The sequence below is a fragment of the Delphinus delphis genome, chromosome 5, assembly GCF_949987515.2.
Source record: "Delphinus delphis chromosome 5, mDelDel1.2, whole genome shotgun sequence".
Taxonomy (NCBI): domain Eukaryota; kingdom Metazoa; phylum Chordata; class Mammalia; order Artiodactyla; family Delphinidae; genus Delphinus; species Delphinus delphis.
Genome location: NC_082687.1, coordinates 13,565,660 through 13,589,004, shown reverse-complemented (window position 1 = coordinate 13,589,004; position 23,345 = coordinate 13,565,660). Strand labels below are relative to the sequence as shown.

Here is a 23,345-nt window from a genome sequence, read left to right as displayed (position 1 = left end):
TGTACTATTACTCGTAATTTCATACCAAATATCAAATGTGCTAACAAAAGATGTCACAAAGGATTAAAAGGCAAGTTAATAATCATACAAAATAACATGCTTGTGCATTATCACTGCATTGAAATTACAGTTAATTTAAAACTGGACACAAATGAGCTCTAGGATTTTCTCATCTGGGCTGTTAATATGACACTTCAGCGTTAGAGAAAGCAGTACCTTCCACAGCAAACCACCCCTTGTGACATCCGCTCTCCCAGTACCTGGTTTTCTTAACATGGACAGAGCCAGTTGATTTCCTCGAGGGCTGGAGATACGAAAAAGCTAAAGGCTTGGAAACAGGGCTGATGCAAAGTGCATCCAGGAGTGAGTGATATTTTTCAGGACTGGAGAGCCTGGTGAGCATTCAGAAAGAGTTTTAAGTTGAAAAATCACACTACCAAGTGAAGAAAGTATGTAGTTTTTACAGTTTATGATTTGAAACATTTCCAGAGAAAGAGAGAGATAGGGACAGAGACAGAGAGAACAAAGAAGTGGAAAGAGGACGAAGAGAAAAGTCTATTATGTTATTCTACTCATTAATACAGAATTGATTAAATTTTCACCAAAACTGATCAAGGCAATCTTTTGGAAAGCATTCAAAGCTATGAAGACTACTATAACTTATGTAAAAACAAAACCCCACAACAATAAAAAGGTTTTTACTATTTTTATAGGAGAAAGGGATATTAGAATAGTTAGGCTTTAGATCAACCTCAAACATAACCAGTTAGTGGGAGAAGGTAAAACCAACAGAAACTTAAAATACCTATTTATAATGGATTGTGTTTCAGATATAAAGATTAAAAATGATAATAAGGCAAACAAAATGCAACAATCCACACAACTGAGAAATATCACAGATAAATGGTGGTAATGAAAAGAGATAAAAGGATAATTTAAAGAAAAATCAGTAATAAACACTGTGGGATATATCCGCAACCTAGAAAAAATGTCCCCAATACAATGAAGATCTCACAGTAGGGCTGTGACTATTTCAAATGGGTAAGTTTTCTCGGAGGTGAGTTGTAAGACAGTGAAAAGTGCCGGGTTCACATGAGACGCACATTGTACATGTAGTTCTACCTGGTTTTTGCAGCAAGAACAGCAGACACAGTAGCGGCTGCGCTGCTCAGAACGGCAGCACTATATCTAGCAGGAGAAGACAAGGTAGGCAAGTTTCGAGACCCTTCCAAAGAACTTGTCGCCACATTTCTTGTGGAGCTGCTTAAATTGATCAGTAGAGAAAGAAAAACAGAGGAGAAGAACAAAAAGGAAAGTGAGAAGAGGTAGCATAATAAAGATAAGATAGCAGCCATGCTATATTAATATTTAGATTTTATAAAGGTGTGACATGTCACAAGTGTAAAAGGAGCTTGGGTCCTTTATTTTCTGTTGCTAGGATTTCTCTCAGAAATTCAAATCTGATACATAATCCTCTGTAAAACTGATGTTCTGAACATACAAACTTTCTTTGAATGTTTTTAAGTTCACTGTCTCTAATCCTATTTATAATGAAATCAGTATAACAACACACATTTGAAGACTGATTTGTCAACAACTAAGTAGAAACTGAATCCAAACATGAAGTGTGAATTTCCGTAAGCAGAGAAAGAAGGAAGGTTATGTTAATTTTTTCAAAAAAGTCTCTACATAAAGAGTTTTACCTTAGAGATGATATACACCCAGAGCCTCACATTTTAATGAGACTTGTGTTTTCAAGAGAAGCAGGTACAACCAGCTGCCTATTCAAAAGCAGCAATATGTATTAATATGGACAAGAAATAACTTTAAAATACTGAGAGTAAAACTATTTGGGGATGGCAAGCACCTTTGTAAAATAAACAGTAATTACAGTGAATATGACTAAAAGATCACCTTCTCTGCGGACACACTGCATTTCTATTTTCAGTTAGCCCTGTAAAGATTCAAAAATGCTGGTATGAAATTTTATCTTCAGAATTCTTATTACTTAAAATAATAATTAGTTTCCTTTGGTCTTTTAGAAAAGGTCGTACACCTAGACAGGACTTAACACTCCATCATTAGGACTGTAATGATTTTCAAGTCTGGTTATCAAATTGGAATTTGAGAATTTCTTTTTTATTAAGTAAAAAGAAAGTCTAAAATGCATGGGGTGAAATCTGTGTCTCCTTCATTTATGAGTGCAACTTCTTAATGAACATCCTCACTACACTACGATCACCTTTTCCAAAATTTGGTAACAATGGCCACCTCCAAAACAAAGTAATTATGTACCAAACTCAACCCAGGCTAATGAGAGCTCAGATGTCTAAAACTGTGAGGGTTGACATAAGTCTCTTCTCCCTGTCAGAAGAATCTGATAATCCATTATTCCTAGTTCCACTGGCTACAATTTTACAAACCATTAGAAGACAAATTTAAAAAACAGTGGCAAGCCATTAAAAATATATATATATATAATATATATATTACATATATAATATATATTATATATATACACACACAGACAGAATTAAGTATAATTTTTTGTTAAGTCTATAATTTAACTGAACTCTATGGCTATGTTTTAACTGTTGTGAATGGCTAGAAGATAAAGAATGGGGGCTGAGAAAGAGAAAAGAAAGATGTTATCAGTGGCAGAGCAGGGGAATATGAGTGTCATGCCAAGTGGAAGAATAAAGTTATCAGTGACACAACTTTGAGTTTCTCAATTACTCTGCATCTTTGAGGCAATGGCTACTATTTGAGGGAAGTAATGGTGAATAATAACGAGAAACTGAAGTCTATAAAAAAGTCAGCTAAAAAAATAAATCAGCTAAATTATCCTTCTTCTGTAAAAAGAAAAGGAAACTAATGAATTTCTTTTATCATATTGTATCACAAATAATAATATAAAAAGACTCAGTATCAGCAGAGTCCAGAAAAATCTCACAAGAAGAATTAACCAGAATACCTTTAGAATATCTGGGCAACTGGAACACATAATCTCTATCACTCTTTTTTTAGAGGGGAATGCTCTAATTCAGTAAAGCAGACTTATGTCAAACTTAAGGAAGCTGACTTTCCAAATCACAGTGAATAAACAAAAGGCACAGATTTCCTGACACTAAAACTTAGAATCTAAACAAAAAATTAAAAATGTAAAAGCGGTGTAAAGCAGTGTTCCAAAGCTGAGGCCAAGCTTTGTCTATATATTAGTGATGTCAGTTCTGTAATCTATGATCCCTTTTTCCTTTTTAGTCAAACAGTTTTAGTATTTTAATTTCACCACCAGCATTAAAATTTAGACATACCAAGAGGAAAAAACTCTACCTAGGATATGTAGTTACTTTAGAAAGTGTGGCTACTTGGCTACCAACATGTAAAACCTGAGGAGTTGCAGGTGGGTGAGGTCCACTCTCAGGTAGATCTTCCAGAGAACTGTCAAACCTGAGTTTTCAGAAGTAAAATAAAGGCAGAGGAAATATTAATGAAAAGTATAGACATTTATCATGTATACTACCTTAAAAGTACATTGGTTCATTGTACAATGTACAAAAATCTAGTACATTGCTAGATTCTTTTTTAACTTCATATCTGCGTAAGATTAAAACTAATACCAAACACCCTCACCATCACCAAATATGGGCTGTTTTTCCCCCTAATTTTTTAACATGGCGACTTTCTTGTGATGAAAGATCATGCTTACAGGGGAAGAAAGGTGGATGGGAATTTCCATCACTGACTATGTATTTTGCATGCTTCAGGGAAACTTAGGCTCCAAGAAATTAATTACATTGCCCAATATCATATACCTAGTAAGACTCAGATGGAATTTAAAGCAAGTCTATCTGTACAATTTCCACTACGTTATGCTTTCCAGCATCTTGTGGGGCTGAATAGTGCAATACACAGAAGCAACTAGGAATTCCCCTCAAGTCAGATGATGTATTTGCAGATCTGATATTATATGGATATTGTTTATCTTGATGTAAGTATTTTATCTAGTCACACAACAAATGTTTACATGCAATTGTGTTGTTTGAATATTATTCACTTTGTTCTTCTGATGTCTCTACCAGTTTTTGTTTTGAATGCCAGAATTAAATTTTAGAACTATTACCAGGTAAAGAAAAGATGAAAAATTCAGCGTTAGGTCTGAAAGAAGAAAGCACCAAGTATAACACTTTTGGAAGAAAAAAATAAACAGGAAAAACACAAAACTACCCATTATTTTTTAAAAAGCCTATGGATAAAAAAATAGAATGGGTCAGTCATGTCATTTTCAAATGGAAAATGTAACACTAAGATAAAGAAATAGAAAAGAAGGGGTTATATTCCCATTTTTTATTTAGCGTTGGTCATACCTTTACCAGAGTGTTGAAAAACATGTAGACAACTTAAGAAAAATGTCAAGGTAGAAGTAAAACATCATTTAAGAGGCAGAGTAAAAAAAGTTAAACAAATAAATATAAGTACTATAACAGGGGTCAGCAAACTGTGGCTCTCAGGTCAGCCTGCTTCCTATCTGTGTACGGCCTGGGAACTAAGAATGGCTTTCATATTTTTAAGTGTTTTTTTTTTAATTAATTAATTTAATTTATTTTTTATTTTTGGCTGCATTGGGTCTTTGTTGCTGTGCGTGGGCTTTCTCTAGTTGTGGAGAGCGGGAGCTACTCTTTGTTGCGGTGTGTGGGCTTCTCACTGTGGTGGCTTCTCTTGTTGAGGAGCACGGGCTCTAGGCACGTGGGCTTCAGTAGTTGTGGCTCGTGGGCTTCAGCAGTTGTGGCATGTGGGCTCTAGAGCGCAGGCTCAGTAGTTGTGGCGCACGGGCTTAGTTGCTCCGCGGCATGTGGGATCTCCCCAGACCAGGGATCTAACCCGTGTCCCCTGCACTGGCAGGCAGATTCTTAACCACTGCGCCACCAGGGAAGTTCCTTAAGTGGTTTTAAAGAAATAAAAAGAATATTTCACGACACATAAAAATCTGTATTAAATTGAAATTTCAGCATCCATAAATAAATTTTATAGAACAAAGCCAGGTTTGTTCACTTACATATGTCTCGGCTACTTTCATAAAACATGGAGAGTTGGGTAGTTCCAACAGACCATATGACCCACAAAATTTATTATATTTACTATCTGGCTTTTTTACAGGAAAAGTTTGCTGCCTCCTGTCATACAGAATAATGTTTCCATACAGCTACCAGAGTGAACTTTTAACACACAAATCTGATCCTGTCTGGTTCTTAGATACTTCCAGCACTGCTCTAAGGACAGCTGTGATCCTGGGCTCCCTACTCGCCAGCCTTTCTTATGGAGCTTTCTCTTTGGCTTGCTCCAGTCCAACTGGTCTTCCATCTCTTCTTAAACAGGCCAAACTTCTTCTCACCTCAAGGCCTCTGTGGAGTCTATTCTCACTTTCTATACCCACCTCTCTGCCACACCTTTACTATGCTAATTCTTAAGTATCCTTCTGGCCTCAGCTTAAATATCACCTCCTCAGGGAGGCTTCCCTGATTCCCCACCTTAAGGTTGCCCACGTCATACACTTTCATACTACCCTGTACTTTTTCTTCACAGAATTTGTTATTATTACAATTATACAATTTGTGTGCTTATTTGTTTGAATCTGGACTCCCTCGCTAGAGTAGAAGCCCCCGAGGTCAGGGACAGTTATGTTCACTGGTATAACAAAGTGCTTACCACACAGTAAACAACAAGTATTTGCTGAATAAATGCATGAAAGAAACTTACTGTTTTCAAATACAGACTCACTCACGATACACACGTATTTCTCAGAACATATTTGTACCTTCTAGAGACTGCTTCCCAATTCAGGTGAAACAGGTATTACTGCTTAAGAATTGATATGAGATCAACCTCAAAGAAGTGACTAGAACTCCAAAAATACCTTTTAAAATGTCCTTTAAAATATAAAGAAGTATCAGTATCTTGGAAAAAAGAAAATACAGTTATAAAGAATTATCAATACCTATATAATAATATATAATGAGGACAGGTAAGAAAAAAGAGTGAATTGGAGAATTTGAGTTTTCCAACACCTCCACAAACTAGGTGGATTGGAAAAGTGAATGCCACTTGAGAATAAAGTTCATATAATTCATGAGATACCTTTGAAAGCCAGATCTCCAAGTTTCCAAACAAATGCACTTGGGAGGTTTCCCATGTGTTACACACACACTGATTACCTATTCCTTTGCTTAGCCAATACTAGACTTAAGAAAATCTAAAATTACCTCATTTAATATGGAACAGACATCAATATCTATTCTCATTGTCATTCCTTAATATTTATTCTTTTTAGGGTTGGAAGAAGCTCTGATTAATAGCACCTCTACAGCAGCCAGACTTTCTGCTTTGTCTATTACTTGAGTTTCCATTTCTCACCAGAGAGAGGTATGAAGACTTCCCAGATATATCGGGAGAGTTGGGCTTGCAGCCTTTTGGCCTGCTTTTCTCAGGAAAAATGAACAAAAAGCTATCTGTGCATTATCTCTCTCTGCAGTTGTGCCTTTCTTGGCATAATCTCCGCACTGAGTCTTTGTACGCTTTTCCGTGGGGAAATCGGGGACCCATGTTAGCTATCTGCCCAGGCAAAGCAGGCGTGAGGTTGCCCACCTTATTAACTTACCAACCTGACCATCCTGCAGGACCAGCGTGAGGAACTCTCTATCCACCAGTCCTGACAACTGTCAAAGAGCAACATCCTTATGCTGTGGACTCTAGCTCCTCCCTTTTTCTCAGGGGCCTCAATTAATCAATCTCTGTTTCTCTCACTTTTTCCAGTTCCCCACTGCAGGCTTTATAGAAAGCACCCCCATTCAAAAATGCTCTTAAAACAACAACAACAACAAAAGTACCTTCAGCTTCTATTTTCCAACTCACCTTAACATTCAAACTCTGCGAAATAACCATTTACTCACGTAGTCTCCATTTCCTCACCTGCCTGCCCCTCTTCCACTGCCTCACTGGGGCTCACTCCCCAACCCCTAGAAAGCCATATCCTTGCTGAGGTCACAAGTGACCTCTCTGGGGCTAAATTCAATTGACAATTTGCATTCCTCATTTTCTTTTTATTGTGGTAAAAAACACAACATAAAATTTATCATCTTAGCTATAACGAAAAACAATCTGAAAAAGAATATGTACAACTGAATCACTTTGTTGTACACCTGAAACTTGAATACAACATTGTAAATCAACTATAATTCAATTTAAAAAAACTTACCATCTTCACCAATTTTAAAGGTACAGTTCAGTAGTGTTAAGTATAGTCACTGTTGTGAAACAGATCTCCAGAACTTTTTCATCTTGCAAATCTGAAACTCTATACCCATTAAATAACAACTCCCCTTCCCTCCTTCCCCCAGCTCCTGGTAACCACCATTCTGCTTTCTGTTTCTATGAATCTGACCACTGTAGATACCTCACACAGGTGGAAACATACTGTTTCATCTTCTGGGGTTCATTCCTCATTTCACTTAGTCTCAACATAGGACCCAACTGACAACGCCTTCTCTTCTTCCGTCTTCTGTGCTCTGACCCTATCTCTACACTTGCCTATTTCTAGTACTATTTCACTGGCTATTCCTGGTGGCAGGATGGTAAAACGCAGCATCAGTAATAGAATTTCAAAATGTTAATTTGGCTCATCCATATTTTGATGGAATGACATCCAACCTACGTAAGGATAAATTCTTCCCAAGGGCTAAGCTTGAGAAAGAATGCAGAAACTTTCCTTTGCACTATGAAAACTTCAAGTCTCCAGCTACAAATTTCAGTGCTTTGTCACTTTCCACAGCAATGTCACAAAATAATCAAAGAAAGGGACTTATTGCATCCCTACATGGCAGGTTTTCAATAAGAGAAATTCAGATATCTTAAAATATGTATTTTATAGCAGGTAAAGGAGGAAAATGACAACAGGTTGTTGTTGGTATTTTCACTCTTCCACAAAGCAAACATTCACGGAATAATACTGCTAAGCAGAAAGTGGGATATACCAGGATCGTGGTTGTATTTTGTGCTTTTGGGGTTCACTGGTATAGCAAAGCTATTTATTTTAGCCAAGGAAACTGCTTGCCGTCAGGGAAAATGGGTATCTTCCACTGGCTTCCTGACAATAAATATGGCGAGTGTGTTCACTTGTAACTACAATCTCCCCTTTGGAAAATTAAAAAAACTAAACCTCAGTGGGAAATTTCTGATGCTCTTAATCACAAGCTAAATTTACTAATTAACTCCGACAGCCTTTGTTTCTTTAGCAGCCTAAAAACATTATTTGAGCCTGCTAATTCTACAGGTATTATAAATGGCATCTTGAAGAGAATATAAAAATCAGCAAGTAGGCGCCTCCTTCATTTGCACATGGAGGGGACGAGGGGACTAAGTGTCAGAGGTTAAAAGAAGATTATGAAGTAAATAATAATATCACCTCAATAAATAAAATGAGGTTTATTTTTTGTGAGAGCAAAAGAAAAGGACTGGCTCAGAGAAACTTCTCTTGGAGCTTTCTAATTTACCGATGCAAAGAAAAGAGGGAAACCTAAAGGGAGATCCTGAAGGAACTGGAACTTATTTGTTAGGCGGAAAGAATTTGCTCTTTGTCGTTATATCCCATTTTCTTCAGCGCCTTTCAAACTCCGCCTTAGCTTTCACGCATTTCTCTGCTCTTGCCTTCCCGTAATGGATCTTACGTTATTAAATGTCCAGTCTTAATATGATGTGAACTCTTTAGTTATCTATACTATTCCTTGATCTCTTCAGAGAAAATGTAGTATGGGGTCTAAAGATATGATAGGTAAAGAATGAGCATATATTTATACTATGTCTATAAAAAATACCAATAAACTATAATGATTTTAAGGTGTAACACCAACTTAAAAATCACTTGTAACAATCCCCTGATAAAAGTATGAGTCCCTCAGTAACAGCAGCGTCCTTACCACTAACCTTAGCTCCTCTCGCTGTGCATCATCAGTTTCATCACTGGATCATTCCTATTAGTGATTTCAGTGATTTCTACTAGTTAGGAATAGCTTCTTCTATGGGGCAAAAATCTGCCATTTGCTAGTAGTAATGTAATCTTAACATTACAAAAAGAATTAATATATGATAAAAGTATTTCTCCAAATTCAGATTAAAAGAATGTATTATTCAACAGTGTTCAGTCAATCTGTTACCAATTTGAAAATATAAATAAATCTGTCTGAATGCCTAGTGTTCAACAGCCACCATTGTGAGTCCTTGGAGAAGCCACGTGTCTTGAGAAAGCTGCCACAGTACCCCATGCGCAGCGAGAATGTCCTTCCAACGTTAGACAACAAAAGTCAAGGGCCACATGCTCTCTGGCTAAATGTTCTGGATCACACGTGCTGAGCTCTCCCATTCAGTCACTCATTGCGTCCACTCATTCATTCAACAACAAAATATTTGAAGTCCCACTTTACGCCAGGCATATTGCCCACCTGAAGCTCCTCCCATGAAGCTTACAGTCTGGTGTCCACTTCCCTCTAACAGACCACGAGGATCAGTCCCATCATACTTTCCATCCCTGTCTACCTGCCACAACCAGAAGTACAGATCCCTTGAGTCGTCCATCACCTCCTGAACTCATTTCTTTACTGTTTTGTGTATCTCCTAATCTGATCCATTTTCCATCCCTCTCAGCCCTCACAAACCCTCTACACCACTCTATACCTTCCTTGTAGTTCCCTCAAACAGAAGTCCCTTTTCTTTCACACTGCATATGTTTATAAACCTGGAGATAGATGTCCTTCTCATTACTGTTTCTGACACCCTCAATCATCTTTGATCCTGCAAAATGCCAAGTCCTTGGAGGCCTGTGTCACCAGACGACACCACTGACTCTGCACCCAGTCACTGTCTTGTCTCGACCTCGCCCACCGTTTGCTTGAGCCCCCGGCTCACTGTCTTCCTCTTTACCCCAGTCCAACAATCTTTCTTGATGACTTCAATGTTCTCATGCTGAATCACTGAAGGACGCGACTGCTGAATTCTCTGACTTCTTCACTTCAAGGATAATCCCTCTACAGTTAAGTCTTAGGCCTGGAATACACTAGCCACGCACTCCAACATTCAAAACCTCTGCTTTTTCATCAACAAGTATAACATGTCTAAAATCTGGATTTTAAGCCCCTTTTTTCCTAACTCACTCTCTCCTCTACCTCTTGATGCCCTTAGCTTTTTTACTGTACTGAAGTGACTCATCAATTTCACTGACTCTTACCAACCGAATTAATTCTTACCAAACTCACTGACTCAGCAATTTTCCATTATCCATCACCAATCTCCCCCACCCACGATTCCTACACTCCTGTTAGTTCTTCCTCTAAAATATAAACCCGCCCAATTCTCTGCATCTCTATTAGGAACTTCATGGCCTAAGCCACTACCAACTCTTGCCTGAAATAAGAAAATACACAGAACTAGCCTCCTGCTTTCATTATTTCTCCCTTAAAATCAAGTTTCCATAGTATTCAGAGTGATCTTTTAAAACCATACATCAGATGTTACTTCCATGATTAAAATCCTATATCTGACTTCCTATTTAACTGAGGTAAGAATCTAAACCCCTTAACACGACCTACAAGGCAATAAGTGATCTGCCCCCTGACTACTTCTTCACTCAATTTGCCTGTCACTCTCCACTGCCATCTATGAGGCCTGAGACTGAGGGAGAATGTTTGTGGAAGAAGACACAGCTGTGGATTCAGGTCAAGGAACTAGCTCATATTATCAGCGAAAACCAGGCACTCATATAACTGCCTCTGACCCAAAGACAGCTTCAATGTCCCATGACGTTCCAGTTGATTTTCTTGGGATTATCTATGCAATTGTCAGAGGTCAATGCCACAGATAAAACACAATATGCCACGTTAACGTTTACTAGCACAGAACAGAACTATGACTTGCCTTATAATTTTAGAGGCCATATGACATGACAAACTCATATTGGGTTCATTTTCTTCTAAAACCCCTAGTTTTTCAAGTATTAGTTTTTGTTAACCGTATCCCAACCCCACCCCTGCATATGTCCCAGAAGAGCAAATGATGTGATCCAAACTGCACATAAACCATATGAAATTTCTTTCATTTACTTTAAACTAGATTTGGTCCATTTTCCTACACGGCCAATATATTTTTGAAGGAGGATCTGGTTATGAAACATGAATGATATACCTCCCTGCTTCATGTCACCCACAAGTTTAGGCAGTAAGCCGTAGAGGTCCTCATCCAAGGCGCTGATTCATCTTTAAACAACAGCCTTTGGTTAAAACTCCTTCAATCTGTTATGAATCTAAAAACTTGATAATCATTAGCCTCATTTTATTATTAAATTAAATGGGATCTGAAAAGTTTTTCTTTGATAATCTGTTAAAATTAACATTTCCTCCAATCTATCCAAAATGTGTTAGTTGGGTGATTTGTTTCTTGAGAACTTAATTCTCGGTCTTGGCAATCCTGCCCTCCTTTTCTCAGTGCTCACTAGCTGGCTTTTAAGAATGCCTTCTAGACTTTTTTTCAGGTGACCTCAAGTTCAAACTAGTTTATAGTTTAGAAGCTGACCTTTTTTCTTTTTGAAAATCAGCACTATATTTCCTGTTCCCAGTCTTCTACTTACCCATTCTCCAGACTTAAAAAAAGAAAAATTGTGTTACTTCACAAATCTCATCTGTAAGTTCTCTAAATACTTACGCTATAAATCATTGAGAAAAAGAGACTCCAGGGAGCTCATTAAGAACAACTTTCTACCTGGGGCTTCAATTTCCTCCAGAAGGTAAATAAACCTAAACTTCTTCGGTATTTATCTCTGGGTTTGAGTGACTTTTGTTTGCTTGTTATGATCTTTCAACAACCAGCATTTATTATTTTAATAATCCTTGACATACCTTTTTTTTTTAAACTTTTTTTTATCTCTTTAATTAACGTTGCCAGGTTGTTTTCATCTTTTACACTTAAATGACTGTTATGTGTATGTATATTTTCTGAACATGCATGTGGTACTGCTTCAATATCCCTGCTAGTATCACTGCTAAGAGATTTGCTGATTTTAACAAGAGATATTTGATTCCATTGCTGTAAGCAAAGGATAAGTTTGAGTATACCAAGTTTGTTTAAAAGTTTCACTTCTTTGTATTAAAACCTCATGTTCACCCATTATCTAAACAGTGATATACAACTGCCTGAAGCCATTAGAATCTTTCAGAAATTTATCCTCAAATATTTTTCCTATCCATGAATTACGAGGATATTTATGAGCATATTGGGATACATAAAGTATGTGAAAAGATAAAATACATAGGTACCACTAACTCAAAAATTGATGAGGTGTTATCCTAGCTTTAACATATTCTTCTGTTCAAAGAAATGAATACAGACTCTTCAGAAGTAATTGATTAGGTGAACCTGGGAGATGAACGCCTATATCTAAGTTGGACAAAGAAGCAGCACTCAATGTACAACTGTTAATAGATATAAAAATAGAGAAATATAAAAGAAAACATGGACAATTGAGACCGCTTTTAAGATTAATGTAACTTGAAAATAGAGTTCTTTAATTTGACTAAGAAGAAAATTAGGACGTCTAGATGTCCATACCTGTCATATGCTTTATGCTACACTATGTAATATACTATTTCAATTTCCTTTTATAAAATCATACCATCATAATAAACACATCTTCACATAAAGGTAGAAAAACTTGGGCTTCTGAAATTTTCAACATGACTGAAATACGTAAAACTGAACAGTGGGAAAAGATAGAAAATTAAGCCTTCCACCATGGGGAAGACTGTCTATTATCATTACCCCTAATTAATCATTTTAAGCTGTAATTTCTTTTGAATTAAAAAAGTAAGCTGCAGGAGGTATCTGCAATATTGAGTATTAGTGAAGAAAATAAGTTCCTTTTTTTCTCGTTTAATTCAATAAAGTAATTTTGCTGTTAAATGTACCTCTCTAAAGGTGAAGAGAAAAGAATTTATTCAAACAGCATCATAAGAGAAGCACTGCTGGCCTGATAAAACTTCCAAAGAACTCAGTGCATATTCTGGACTATGAAAGTCAATTTTTGCTTATTATGAATATTGATTTTTATGAAAAAAACTTCATAAATGCTAGTCTTCCCAGTTTAATTTGGGAAAAGTACCCAAGTAATTCCATAATTAAACAGAGAATTAAACAATTTGTGTGTGAAAATACAGAGTAGATAGGAACTATGTTTCTCGCTTCAATCATTTTATAAGTACTTTTCCCACAAGAAATTCAAGTGTAGTAATTACTAATGTTCAATAGATGGCGACCTTTACATTATAGTTACCAAACCAGTATTAGCCTAGGACAGTGTAATCCAACAGTAGAAAATGAAAGGAGATAAATTACAAATACCATATTTTGCAACAGACAATAATTATTGTTTGGTTATATACCCATTTTTTTGAACCTGTGGTCTTTTTTCCAGGTTGGTGAAATGCTTTGCAGGAATGCATATGATAATATAGGCTAAGTGATTCTATCTAGCTGTAAATGTTTTATTTTTACTTTTTAAAATTAGACTATGCTGTGAAAGCCTTGGTATTCTGTGTTGGGGGGCAAATCTGACTGTTAATTCCTACCTCATGAAGATATGTGAGAATATGAGCCTAGGGAATGATTCCTGATTTCTCTGCATAGCTTACAGAGGAGAGCTTTAGGTAATTTACTCAAATGACATGTGTCCTAATAAGGATAGGCAACACGAGTCCAGTATATTTGTGAAACAGCAATAATGAAGACATGGCAGGTCAGCAAACTGTGTTTCTTCATTCATCTATTTTATGTGGATCCTGTGACTATCTGTGAACAAGCTAAAATGTTTAAAACCTTGCTGTAAAAAGAGTGTTTGGAAGCACTTACGTAGGTTCTGCTTTCTAAACTTTCAATGAATGTACAAAGGCAATAAGATTCTGTTCAAGAAGCAACTTAACATCTGTACCGATGGCCTTCAGCTGCAAATCGCATGGACATTAGTTAGTGCCAGTGGACAGCCTAGAAGAGGATAGTTTTTTTCTATAACTGCTTCAGTTTTGGGTAATGTAACTTGTGACTGGAGTTTGTACTGTTTTCCAACTAAAGGGAGAGGCAGTCACTCCTCCCTTGAGGATTATATTTGAAGTCTTTGAAAACTGGGAAAGCACATCATACATTATAATTCTTAATCATAATATATGAAAAATCAGAACCCACCATTCCTTGAACGAGAGAAAAGAAAGACTAATAAAAGTATGTTTTGATCATGATAATTTTAGGCATCTTTTTGCTAAACTAAAATGCTGCTTTATATATTTATATAAGCCTATACAGGCATAAAAAATTTGAAACTGCCTATTAGATAAATATTGTACTATACAAAATAGAAACTGAGAAAATAGTGAGTTCAAGAAAATCACACTTTAACTTAAAATAAATTGTATGGTGCTTGGCACAATGATATATTTTAGGTATATATGCTTTTAAAAGACTTATTTTTAAATGAAAATTTTCTATGGCATCCCATAATTCTCTATATGGTAGGCCACATATTACTATTAGCTTTCAGTACTAATATCTAACTAATAATATGCCAGCTGTTTCTTTTTTTCTTAAGATTTTTAGAAATTTGGTGTAATGTCTGAAACATTTATATTAACATATTTCCATAGAAATAACCCAAAGAAAGTTTAGTATTATTTGTTTGTTTGTTTGTTTTTCTATACTGCAGGTTCTTAATAGTCATCAGGTTTTGTTTTGTTTTTTGGTGGTACGCGGGCCTCTCACTGTTGTGGCCTCTCCCATTGTGGAGCACAGGTTCCAGACGCGCAGGCTCAGCCACCACGCGTGGCTCATGGGCCCAGCCGCTCCGCAGCATGTGGGATCTTCCCGGACCAGGACACGAACCTGTATTCCCTGCAGCAGCAGACGGACTCTCAACCACTGCGCCACCAGGGAAGCCCTAGTCATCAGTTTTATACACATCAGTGTATACGTGTCAATCCCAATCGTCCAATACAGCACACCACCATTCCCACCCCACTGCACTTTTCCCCCCTTGGTGTCCATACGTTTGTTCTCTACATCTGTGTCTCAACTTCTGCCCTGTAAACCAGTTCATCTGCACCATTTTTCTAGGTTCCACATACATGCGTTAATATATTTGTTTTTCTCTTTCTGACTTACTTCACTCTGTATGACAGTCTCTAGATCCATCCACGTCTCAACAAATGACTCAATTTCCTTCCTTTTTATGGCTGAGTAATATTCCATTGTATATATGTACCACACCTTCTTTATCCATTTGCCTGGCGATGGGCATTTAGCTTGCTTCCATGACCTGGCTATTGTAAATAGTGCTGCAATGAACATTGGGGTGCATGTGTCTTTTTGAATTATGGTTTTCTCTGGGTATATGCCCAGTAGTGGGATTGCTGGATCATATGGTAATTCTATTTTCAGTTTTTTAAGGAACCTCCATACTGTTCTCCAAAGTGGCTGTATCAATTTACATTCCCACCAACAGTGCAAGAGGGTTCCCTTTTCTCCACACCCTCTCCAGCATTTGTTGTTTGTAGATTTTCTGATGATGCCCATTCGAACTGGTGAGAGGTGATACCTCACTGTAGTTTTGATTTGCATTTCTCTAAGAATTAGTGATGTTGGACACTTTTCATGTGCTTCTTGGCCATCTGTATGTCTTCTTTGGAGAAATGTCTATTTAGGTCTTCTGCCCATTTTGCATTGGGTTGTTTGTTTTTTTAAATATTGAGCTGCATGAGCTATTTATATATTTTGGAGATTAATCCTCTGTCCGTCGATTCATTTGCAAATATTTTCTCCCATTCTGAGGGCTGTCTTTTTGTCTTGGTTATTGTTTCCTTTGCTGTGCAAAAGCTTTGAAGTTTCATTAGGTCCCATTTATTTTTGGTTTTATTTCCATTACTCTAGGAGGTGGATCAAAAAAGATCTTGCTGTGATTTATGTCAAAGAGTGTTCTTCCTATATTTTCCTCTAAGAGTTTTATAGTGTCCAGTTGTCCATTTAGGTCTCTAATCCATTTTGAGTTTATTTTTGTGTATGGTGTTAGGGAGTGTTCTAATTTCATTCTTTTACATGTAGCTGTCCAGTTTTCCCAGCACCGCTTATTGAAGAGACTGTCTTTTCTCCATTGTATATCCCTGCTTCCTTTCTCATAGATTAGTTGACCATAGGTGCATGGATTTATCTCTGGGCTTTCTATCTTGTTCCATTGATCTGTGTTTCTGTTTTTGTGCCAGTACCATATTGTCTTGATTAATAGAGCTTTGTAGTATAGTGTGAAGTCAGGGAGTCTGATTCCTCCAGCTCCGTTTTTTTCCCTCAAGACTGCTTTGGCTATTCGGGGTCTTTTGTGTCTCCATACAAGTTTTAAGATGATTTGTTCTAGTTCTGTAAAAAATGCCATTGGTAATTTGATAGGGATTACATTGAATCTGTAGATTGCTTTGGATAGTACAGTCATTTTCACAACATTGATTATTCCAATCCAAGAACATGGTATATCTCTCCATCTGTTTGTATCATCTTTAATTTCTTTCATCAGTGTCTTATTGTTTTCTGCATACAGGTCTTTTGTCTCCCTAGGTAGGTTTATTCCTAGGTATTTTATTCTTTTTGTTGCAATAGTAAATGGGAGGGTTTCCTTAATTTTTCTTTCAGATTTTTCATCATTAGTGTATAGGAATGAAAGAGATTACTATGCATTAATATTGTATCCTGCAACTTTACCAAATTCATTGATTAGCTCTAGTAGTTTTCTGGTGGCATTTTTAGGATTCCCTATGTATAGTATCATGTCATTGGCAAACAGTGACAGTTTTACTTCTTCTTTTCCAATCTGTATTCCTTTTATTTCTTTACACTTCTCTGATTGCCGTGGCTAGGACTTCCAAAACTATGTTGAATAATAGTGGTGAGAGTGGACATCCTAGTCTCGTTCTTGATCTTAGAGGAAATGTTTTCAGTTTTTCCCCATTGAGAACGATGTTTGCTGTGGATTTGTCATATATGGCCTTTATTATGTTGAGGTAGGTTCCCTCTATGCCCACTTTCTGGAGAGTTTTTAGTATAAATGGGTGTTGAATTTTGTCAAAAGCTTGTTCTGCATCTATTGAGATGATCATATGGTTTTCATTCTTCAATTTGTTAATATGGTGTATCACATTGAATGATTTGCGAATATTGAAGAATCCTTGCATACCTGGGATAAATCCCACTGGATCATGGTGTATGATCCTTTTAATGTGCTGTTGAATTCTGTTTGCTAGTATTTTGTTGAGGATTTTTGCATCTATGTTCATCAGTGATATTGGCCTGTAGTTTTCTTTCTTTGTGACATCCTTGTCTGGTTTTGGTATCAGGGTGATGGTGGCCTCGTAGAATGAGTTTGGGATTGTTCCTCCCTCTGCTATATTTTGGAAGAGTTTGAGAAGGATGGGTGTTAGCTCTTCTCTAAATGTTTGATAGAATTCACCTGTGAAGCCATCTCATCCTGGGCTTTTGTTTGTTGGAAGGATTTTAATCACAGTTTCAATTTCAGTGCTGGTGATTGGTCTGTTCATATTTTCTGTTTCTTCCTGATTCAGTCTTGGAAGCTTATACCTTTCTAAGAATTTGTCCATTTCTTCCAGGTTGTCCATTTTATTGGCATAGAGTTGCTTGTAGTAATCTCTTAGGATGCTTTGTATTTCTGAGGTGTCTGTTCTAATTTCTCCATGTTCATTTCTATTTTTATTGATTTGAGTCCTCTCCTTCTTTTTCTTGATGAGTCTGGCTAAAGGGTTATCAATTCTGATTATCTTCTCAAAGAACCAGCTTTTAGTTTTATTGATCTTTGCTATTGTTTTCTTTGTTTCTATTTCATTTATTTCTGACCTGATCTTTATGGTTTCTTTCCTTCTGCTAACTTTGGGTTTTGTTTGTTCTTCTTTCTCTAGTTCCTTTAGGTGTAAGGTTAGATTGTTTGAGATTTTTCTTGTTTATTGAGGTGGGCTTGTATAGCAATAAACTTCCCTCTTAGAACTGCTTTTGCTGCATCCCACAGGTTTTGGATTGTCGTGTTTTCATTGTCATTTGTCTCTAGGTATTTTTTGATTTCCTCTTTGATTTCTTCAGTGATCTCTTGGTTATTTAGGAATGTATTGTTTAGCCTCCATGTGTTTGTGTTTTTTACACTTTTTTCCCTATAATTCATTTCTAATCTCATAGCATTGTGGTCAGAAAAGATGCTTGATATGATTTCAATTTTCCTAAATTTACTGAGGCTTGATTTGTGACCCAAGATGTGATCTATCCTGGAGAATGTTCCTTGCGCCCTAGAGAAGAAAGTGTAATCTGCTGTTTTTGGATGGAATGTCCTATAAATATCAATTAAATCTATCTGGTCTATTGTGTCATTTAAAGCTTGTGTTTCCTTATTAATTTTCTGTTTGGATGATCTGTCCATTGGTGTAAGTGATGTGTTAAAGTCCCCCACTATTGTTGTGTTACTGTAGATTTCCTCTTTTATAGCTGTTAGCAGTTGCCTTATGTATTGAGATGCTCCTCAATACATACATTGGGTGCATACATATTTATAACTGTTATATCTTCTTTTTGGATTGATCCCTTGATCATTATGTAGTGTCCTTCTTTGTCTCTTGTAACATTCTCTATTTTAAAGTGTATTTTATCTGATACGAGTATTGCTACTCCAGCTTTCTTTTGATTTCCATTCGCATGGAATATCTTTTTCCATCCCCTCACTTTCAGTCTGAATGTGTCCCTAGGTCTGAAGGGGGTCTCCTGTAGACAGCATATATATGGATCTTGCTTTTGTATCCATTCAGCAAGCCTGTGTCTTTTGGTTGGAGCATTTAATCCATTCACGTTTAAGCTAATTATCGATATGTATGTTCCTATGACCATTTCTTAATTCTTTTGGGTTTGTTTTTGTAGGTCCTTTTCTTCTCTTGTGTTTCCCACTTAGAGAAGTTCCTTTAGCATTTGTTGTACAGCTGGTTTGGTGGTGCTGAATTCTCTTAGCTTTTGCTTGTCTGTAAAGCTTTTGATTTCTCCATGAAATCTGAATGAGATCCTTGCCAGGTAGAGTAATCTTGGTTGTAGGTTCTTCCCTTTTATCACTTTAAGTATATCATGCCACTCCCTTCTGACTTGTAGAGTTTCTGCTGAGAAATCAGCTGTTAACCTTATGGGAGTTCCTTTGTATGTTATTTTTCGGTTTTCCCTTGCTGCTTTCAGTAATTTTTCTTTTTCTTTAATTTTTGCCAATTTGATTGCTATGTGTCTCGCCGTGTTTCTCCTTGGGTTTATCCTGTATGGGACTCGCTGCGGTTCCTGGACTTGGGTTTCCTTTCCCATGTTAGGGAAGTTTTCGACTCTCATCTCTTCAAATATTTTCTCTGGTCCTTTCTCTCTCTCTTCTCCTTCTGGGACCCCTATAATGTGAATGTTGTTGCATTTAATGTTGTCCCAGAGGTCTCTTAGGCTGTCTTCCTTTCTTTTTTTTTTGCGGTATGCAGGCCTTTCACTGTTGTGGCCTCTCCCGTTGCGGAGCACAGGCTCTGGACGTGCAGGCTCAGCGGCCATGGCTCACGGGCCCAGCCGCTCCACGGCATGTGGGATCCTCCCAGACCGGGGCACGAACCCGTGTCCCCTGCATCGGCAGGTGGACTCTCAACCACTGCGCCACCAGGGAAGCCCCTGTCTTCAATTCTTTCCATTCTTTTTTCTTTATTTTGTTTCGCAGTAGTGAATTCCACCATTCTGTCTTCCAGGTCACTTATCCATTCTTCTACCTCAGTTATTCTGCTATTGATTCCTTCTCGTGTAGTTTTCATTTCAGTTGTTGTGTTGTTCATCTCTGTTTGTTTGTTCTTTAATTCTTCTAGATGTTTGTTAAACATTCTTGCATCTTCTCGATCTCTGCCTCCATTCTTTTTCCGAGGTCCTGGATCATCTTCACTCTCATTATTCTGAATTCTTTTTCTGGAAGGTTGCCTATCTCCACTTCATTTAGTTGTTTTTCTGGGGTTTTATCTTGTTCCTTCATCTGGTACATAGCCCTCTGCCTTTTCATCTTGTCTGTCTTTCTGTGAATGTGGTTTTTGTTCCACAGGCTGCAGGATTGTAGTTCTTCTTGCTTCTGCTCTCTGCTCTCTGGTGGATGACTCACCAGTTAAGAAGATTGTAGAATGGGTTTCATCAATGCTGGTAGGAAAATCCATCCAATCAGGCCAGGGGTTCTATGTTCTCTTGGATGGGTCAGCAGCTGTAACTTTCAGTGTTTTCATAGTCCAGCCAACTCCAAATGACTCTAAGCCTGAGGGTCTACAAGCTGCAGGAACAGCTGTTTCTTTTTAATCAATGTTTTAGATTAGACTCTTAACTTTAAATGTTTCCTTAGTAATGATAAAAATTTCTGTTGGTTGTTCCAATCACAGCACTAAGCATTTCATTTGCCTGTTTCTAAAATTAGTCAGGTATTGTCACCTCACAGGAGTCACTGAGCTATTCATGTCAAAACAGATCAAAAACACAAAGGAAGATGGATTAAGGAACAAACGTTCATTTAATTAAAAAAAAAATACCTTGCACGACTACTCAACAGATAATACCAAGGGAAAAGCATCAACTTTTGCCAGTTACATTGTCCAGAGCACAGTTCTCCTTTCAAGCAGCTTAGGTATGATTCTACTTTACCTTCAGTATAGATATTAATGCCTTGATATTTTTATGACCTTATGTTGACTTTTTATTAGATTAAAAGTTACATAGACCATATTGTAAACAATCTCCCTAAAATTTAACAATTAGGGAATTGGAGAAATATGCAATTATATACAGTTGGTACCATTAGTAAGTGCTAATTAGAACCAAATATGGGGGTGGGGGGTGGTGAAGACTACAACAACTTGTGTTAAAAAAGCTTATACTCTAGTTAAGTATACAGGACATGGAGACAAATACCTGTCACCAAATTAGAAGAGGATGCACCACAACAGAGGTAACAATGCTACTTTCAACTGGGTCTAAGTCAGTGACTCTACTGCAGAATAACTTTTTCTTAAATGCTCATCAGCCAAAATGAATATTAATACAGAACGGTAGCTGGTGTGTATTGTGGACTGAACTGTGTCCCTCCCCCAGATGCATGTTGAAGCCCTAACCCTTAATGCAATAGTATTTTTGAGACAGGGCTTATAAAGAGGTAATCAAGGTTAAATGAGGTCATAACAGTTGAGGCCCTAATCCAAAATGACTGGTGTCCTTGAAGGAGAGGAACAGACAGACACCAGAGCTCTTGGAGGAAAGGTCATGTGAGGACCCAGCGAGAATGTGGCCACCTGCAAGCCAGACAGGCCTCACCAGAAACTTACCCCTGCGAGCACCTCGGTCTTAGACGTCTAGCTTCTAGGGCTGGGAGAAAATAAATTTCTGTTGTTTAAGCCATCAAGTTTGGGTATCTTGTTATGGCAGCCTCAGCTGACTAATATAGAATATTTGTAATTTAAGAAGTAGTTCACTAGACATGAAGCTTACACTCCTAACACCCACCTTCAAACTGAATTTGTATATTTATATACAGCTGACCCTTGAAGAACACGGGTTTGAACTGCACTGGTCCACTCATACGTGGATTTTTTTCACTAAATGCGTACTATAGTATTACACAATCCATGCTTGGTTGAATCCACGCGTGTGGAACCACAGAGAGGGAGGGCCGACTATAAAGTTATATGTGGATTTTTGACTGTACGGGGGTTGGCGCCCCTAACCCCCACTGTGTTCAGGGGGCAACTGTATTTACATACGTAAATATTTATATTTTTATGGTATATTTACATATCTCTTTGTGTATAAATGTCTAGAAAGAAGTAGCATGCCTGTTAGAATGCCTTTTCCTCCCAATTTATATTACACGGAGACTCTGGTATTCAAGGAGCTCGTACTCTAGTCGGGAGATCTAGGACATGCAGACAAGTATCCACAGTACAAATTAGAAACGGAGGTGCCAGGGAGTGGTAAAAACGGCACAACTGCTACTTCAGAAGTGAGGCTCTTTCCGCCGTGGGGCTGGGGCTGGGGGCAGGGCTGGGGCTGGGGGCAGGGTTGGGGTTGGGGGTGGGGGTGGGGTGCTGCGGGAAAGGATGTGCAGGCGACGGGCTCAGGAGGCAGCAGGGGAGCTGGGATGAGGGAGCATCTGCGCTTGGCCCGCATTCTCTGGGGCCCAGCACTGGCCGTTCGGGCAGATGACGCTCGATCCCATGGGATTACTCAGAGCACTGCAAGACGGCTGGTCCCCCTGGTCCCCCAGTAGCACTCTCCTGACCCTGTAAGATCTGTAATATCCCCTTACACATTTCCAAAGGCTGCTCAGCAGCAGCGTCTCCCACAGGAGAGAAGAACTAGAGGTAAACTTTTAAAGATGTGAAGGAAATGGCAGAGGTGCTCAAATAAAACATATTACATGACCCATTAAATGATTAACACGTGTGATTCTAAAAATGGCATATGGAAAATTACTGCTACAAAACTTATCCTGCCACTCACCAGTTCCAAGATCTTATCACATTTGTTCAGAGTTAATCTTAATTTTCTGTCTTGAAGCTTCTTCCTTCCTTCCTTCATTCATTCATAGAGCCCTGATTATATTTGATTTCTTTCTTTTGTTTTGCCAGTACACTTGCTTTATTGCAAGGATAAAGAACAAAACCCTACAAACACCAAGGTAGGAAACAAAAGTTATTTATAATAGAAATACCTTTACCTACTCATTACTCCCAGGGTGCTTCTGATGTAAGGATGTAAAGCACAAACATCCTTTACTTGAGAGAAAGAAAAGTGTCTTTCTTTTGACTTCCATACACGTTTCAGGCTACCCTAAACTGATCTTTCACTTTAATGATCTCCCTAAATAGTGTCTGTGATCTGGTTTCAAAATGTAGGAGAAGGGATGAGAAGTGTCCCAGACGGAGAGAATGATGAGAAGGTGAAGACAAGGCCCACGCTGAAGAGAATGGATACAACTGAGGTCCAAACCAGGACCTAACAGAGCCAGCAAGGTCCTCCCCAGTCAGCCGGCCTGACAGCGACCAGGCTTCCTCTCCACCCTCCCCCCGACCCTCAATTCACTGCATGTGGGCAGCTACTCACGGAGACTGCGGCCTTGGAGGAGGGGATGGGTGGCTGGAGCTGAGGTGACATGTGAAAACCAAGACAGGTTTTTATAGAGAAGACTAAATTGTCAA

The 23,345-nt window shown here is 37.9% G+C and overlaps 1 protein-coding gene across 6 annotated transcripts in view; it reads right to left on the bottom strand.

Moving 5' to 3' along the window:
- The window catches only part of PDLIM5 (PDZ and LIM domain 5), a 214,722-nt gene that overhangs the window by 61,038 nt on the left and 130,339 nt on the right, over positions 1-23,345 (bottom strand). The window contains exons 8-10 of one of the 6 annotated variants that reach the window (XM_060011999.1): positions 3,334-3,450; positions 1,123-1,260; positions 261-392 (exon numbers count right to left, since the gene is read on the bottom strand). The exons of the other annotated variants lie outside the window; for them this stretch is intronic. Of the exons in view, the coding sequence (XP_059867982.1) occupies positions 261-392; positions 1,123-1,260; positions 3,334-3,450 (387 nt within the window). The remainder of the gene's footprint in view (positions 1-260; positions 393-1,122; positions 1,261-3,333; positions 3,451-23,345) is intronic. 6 annotated transcript variants of the gene reach the window in all.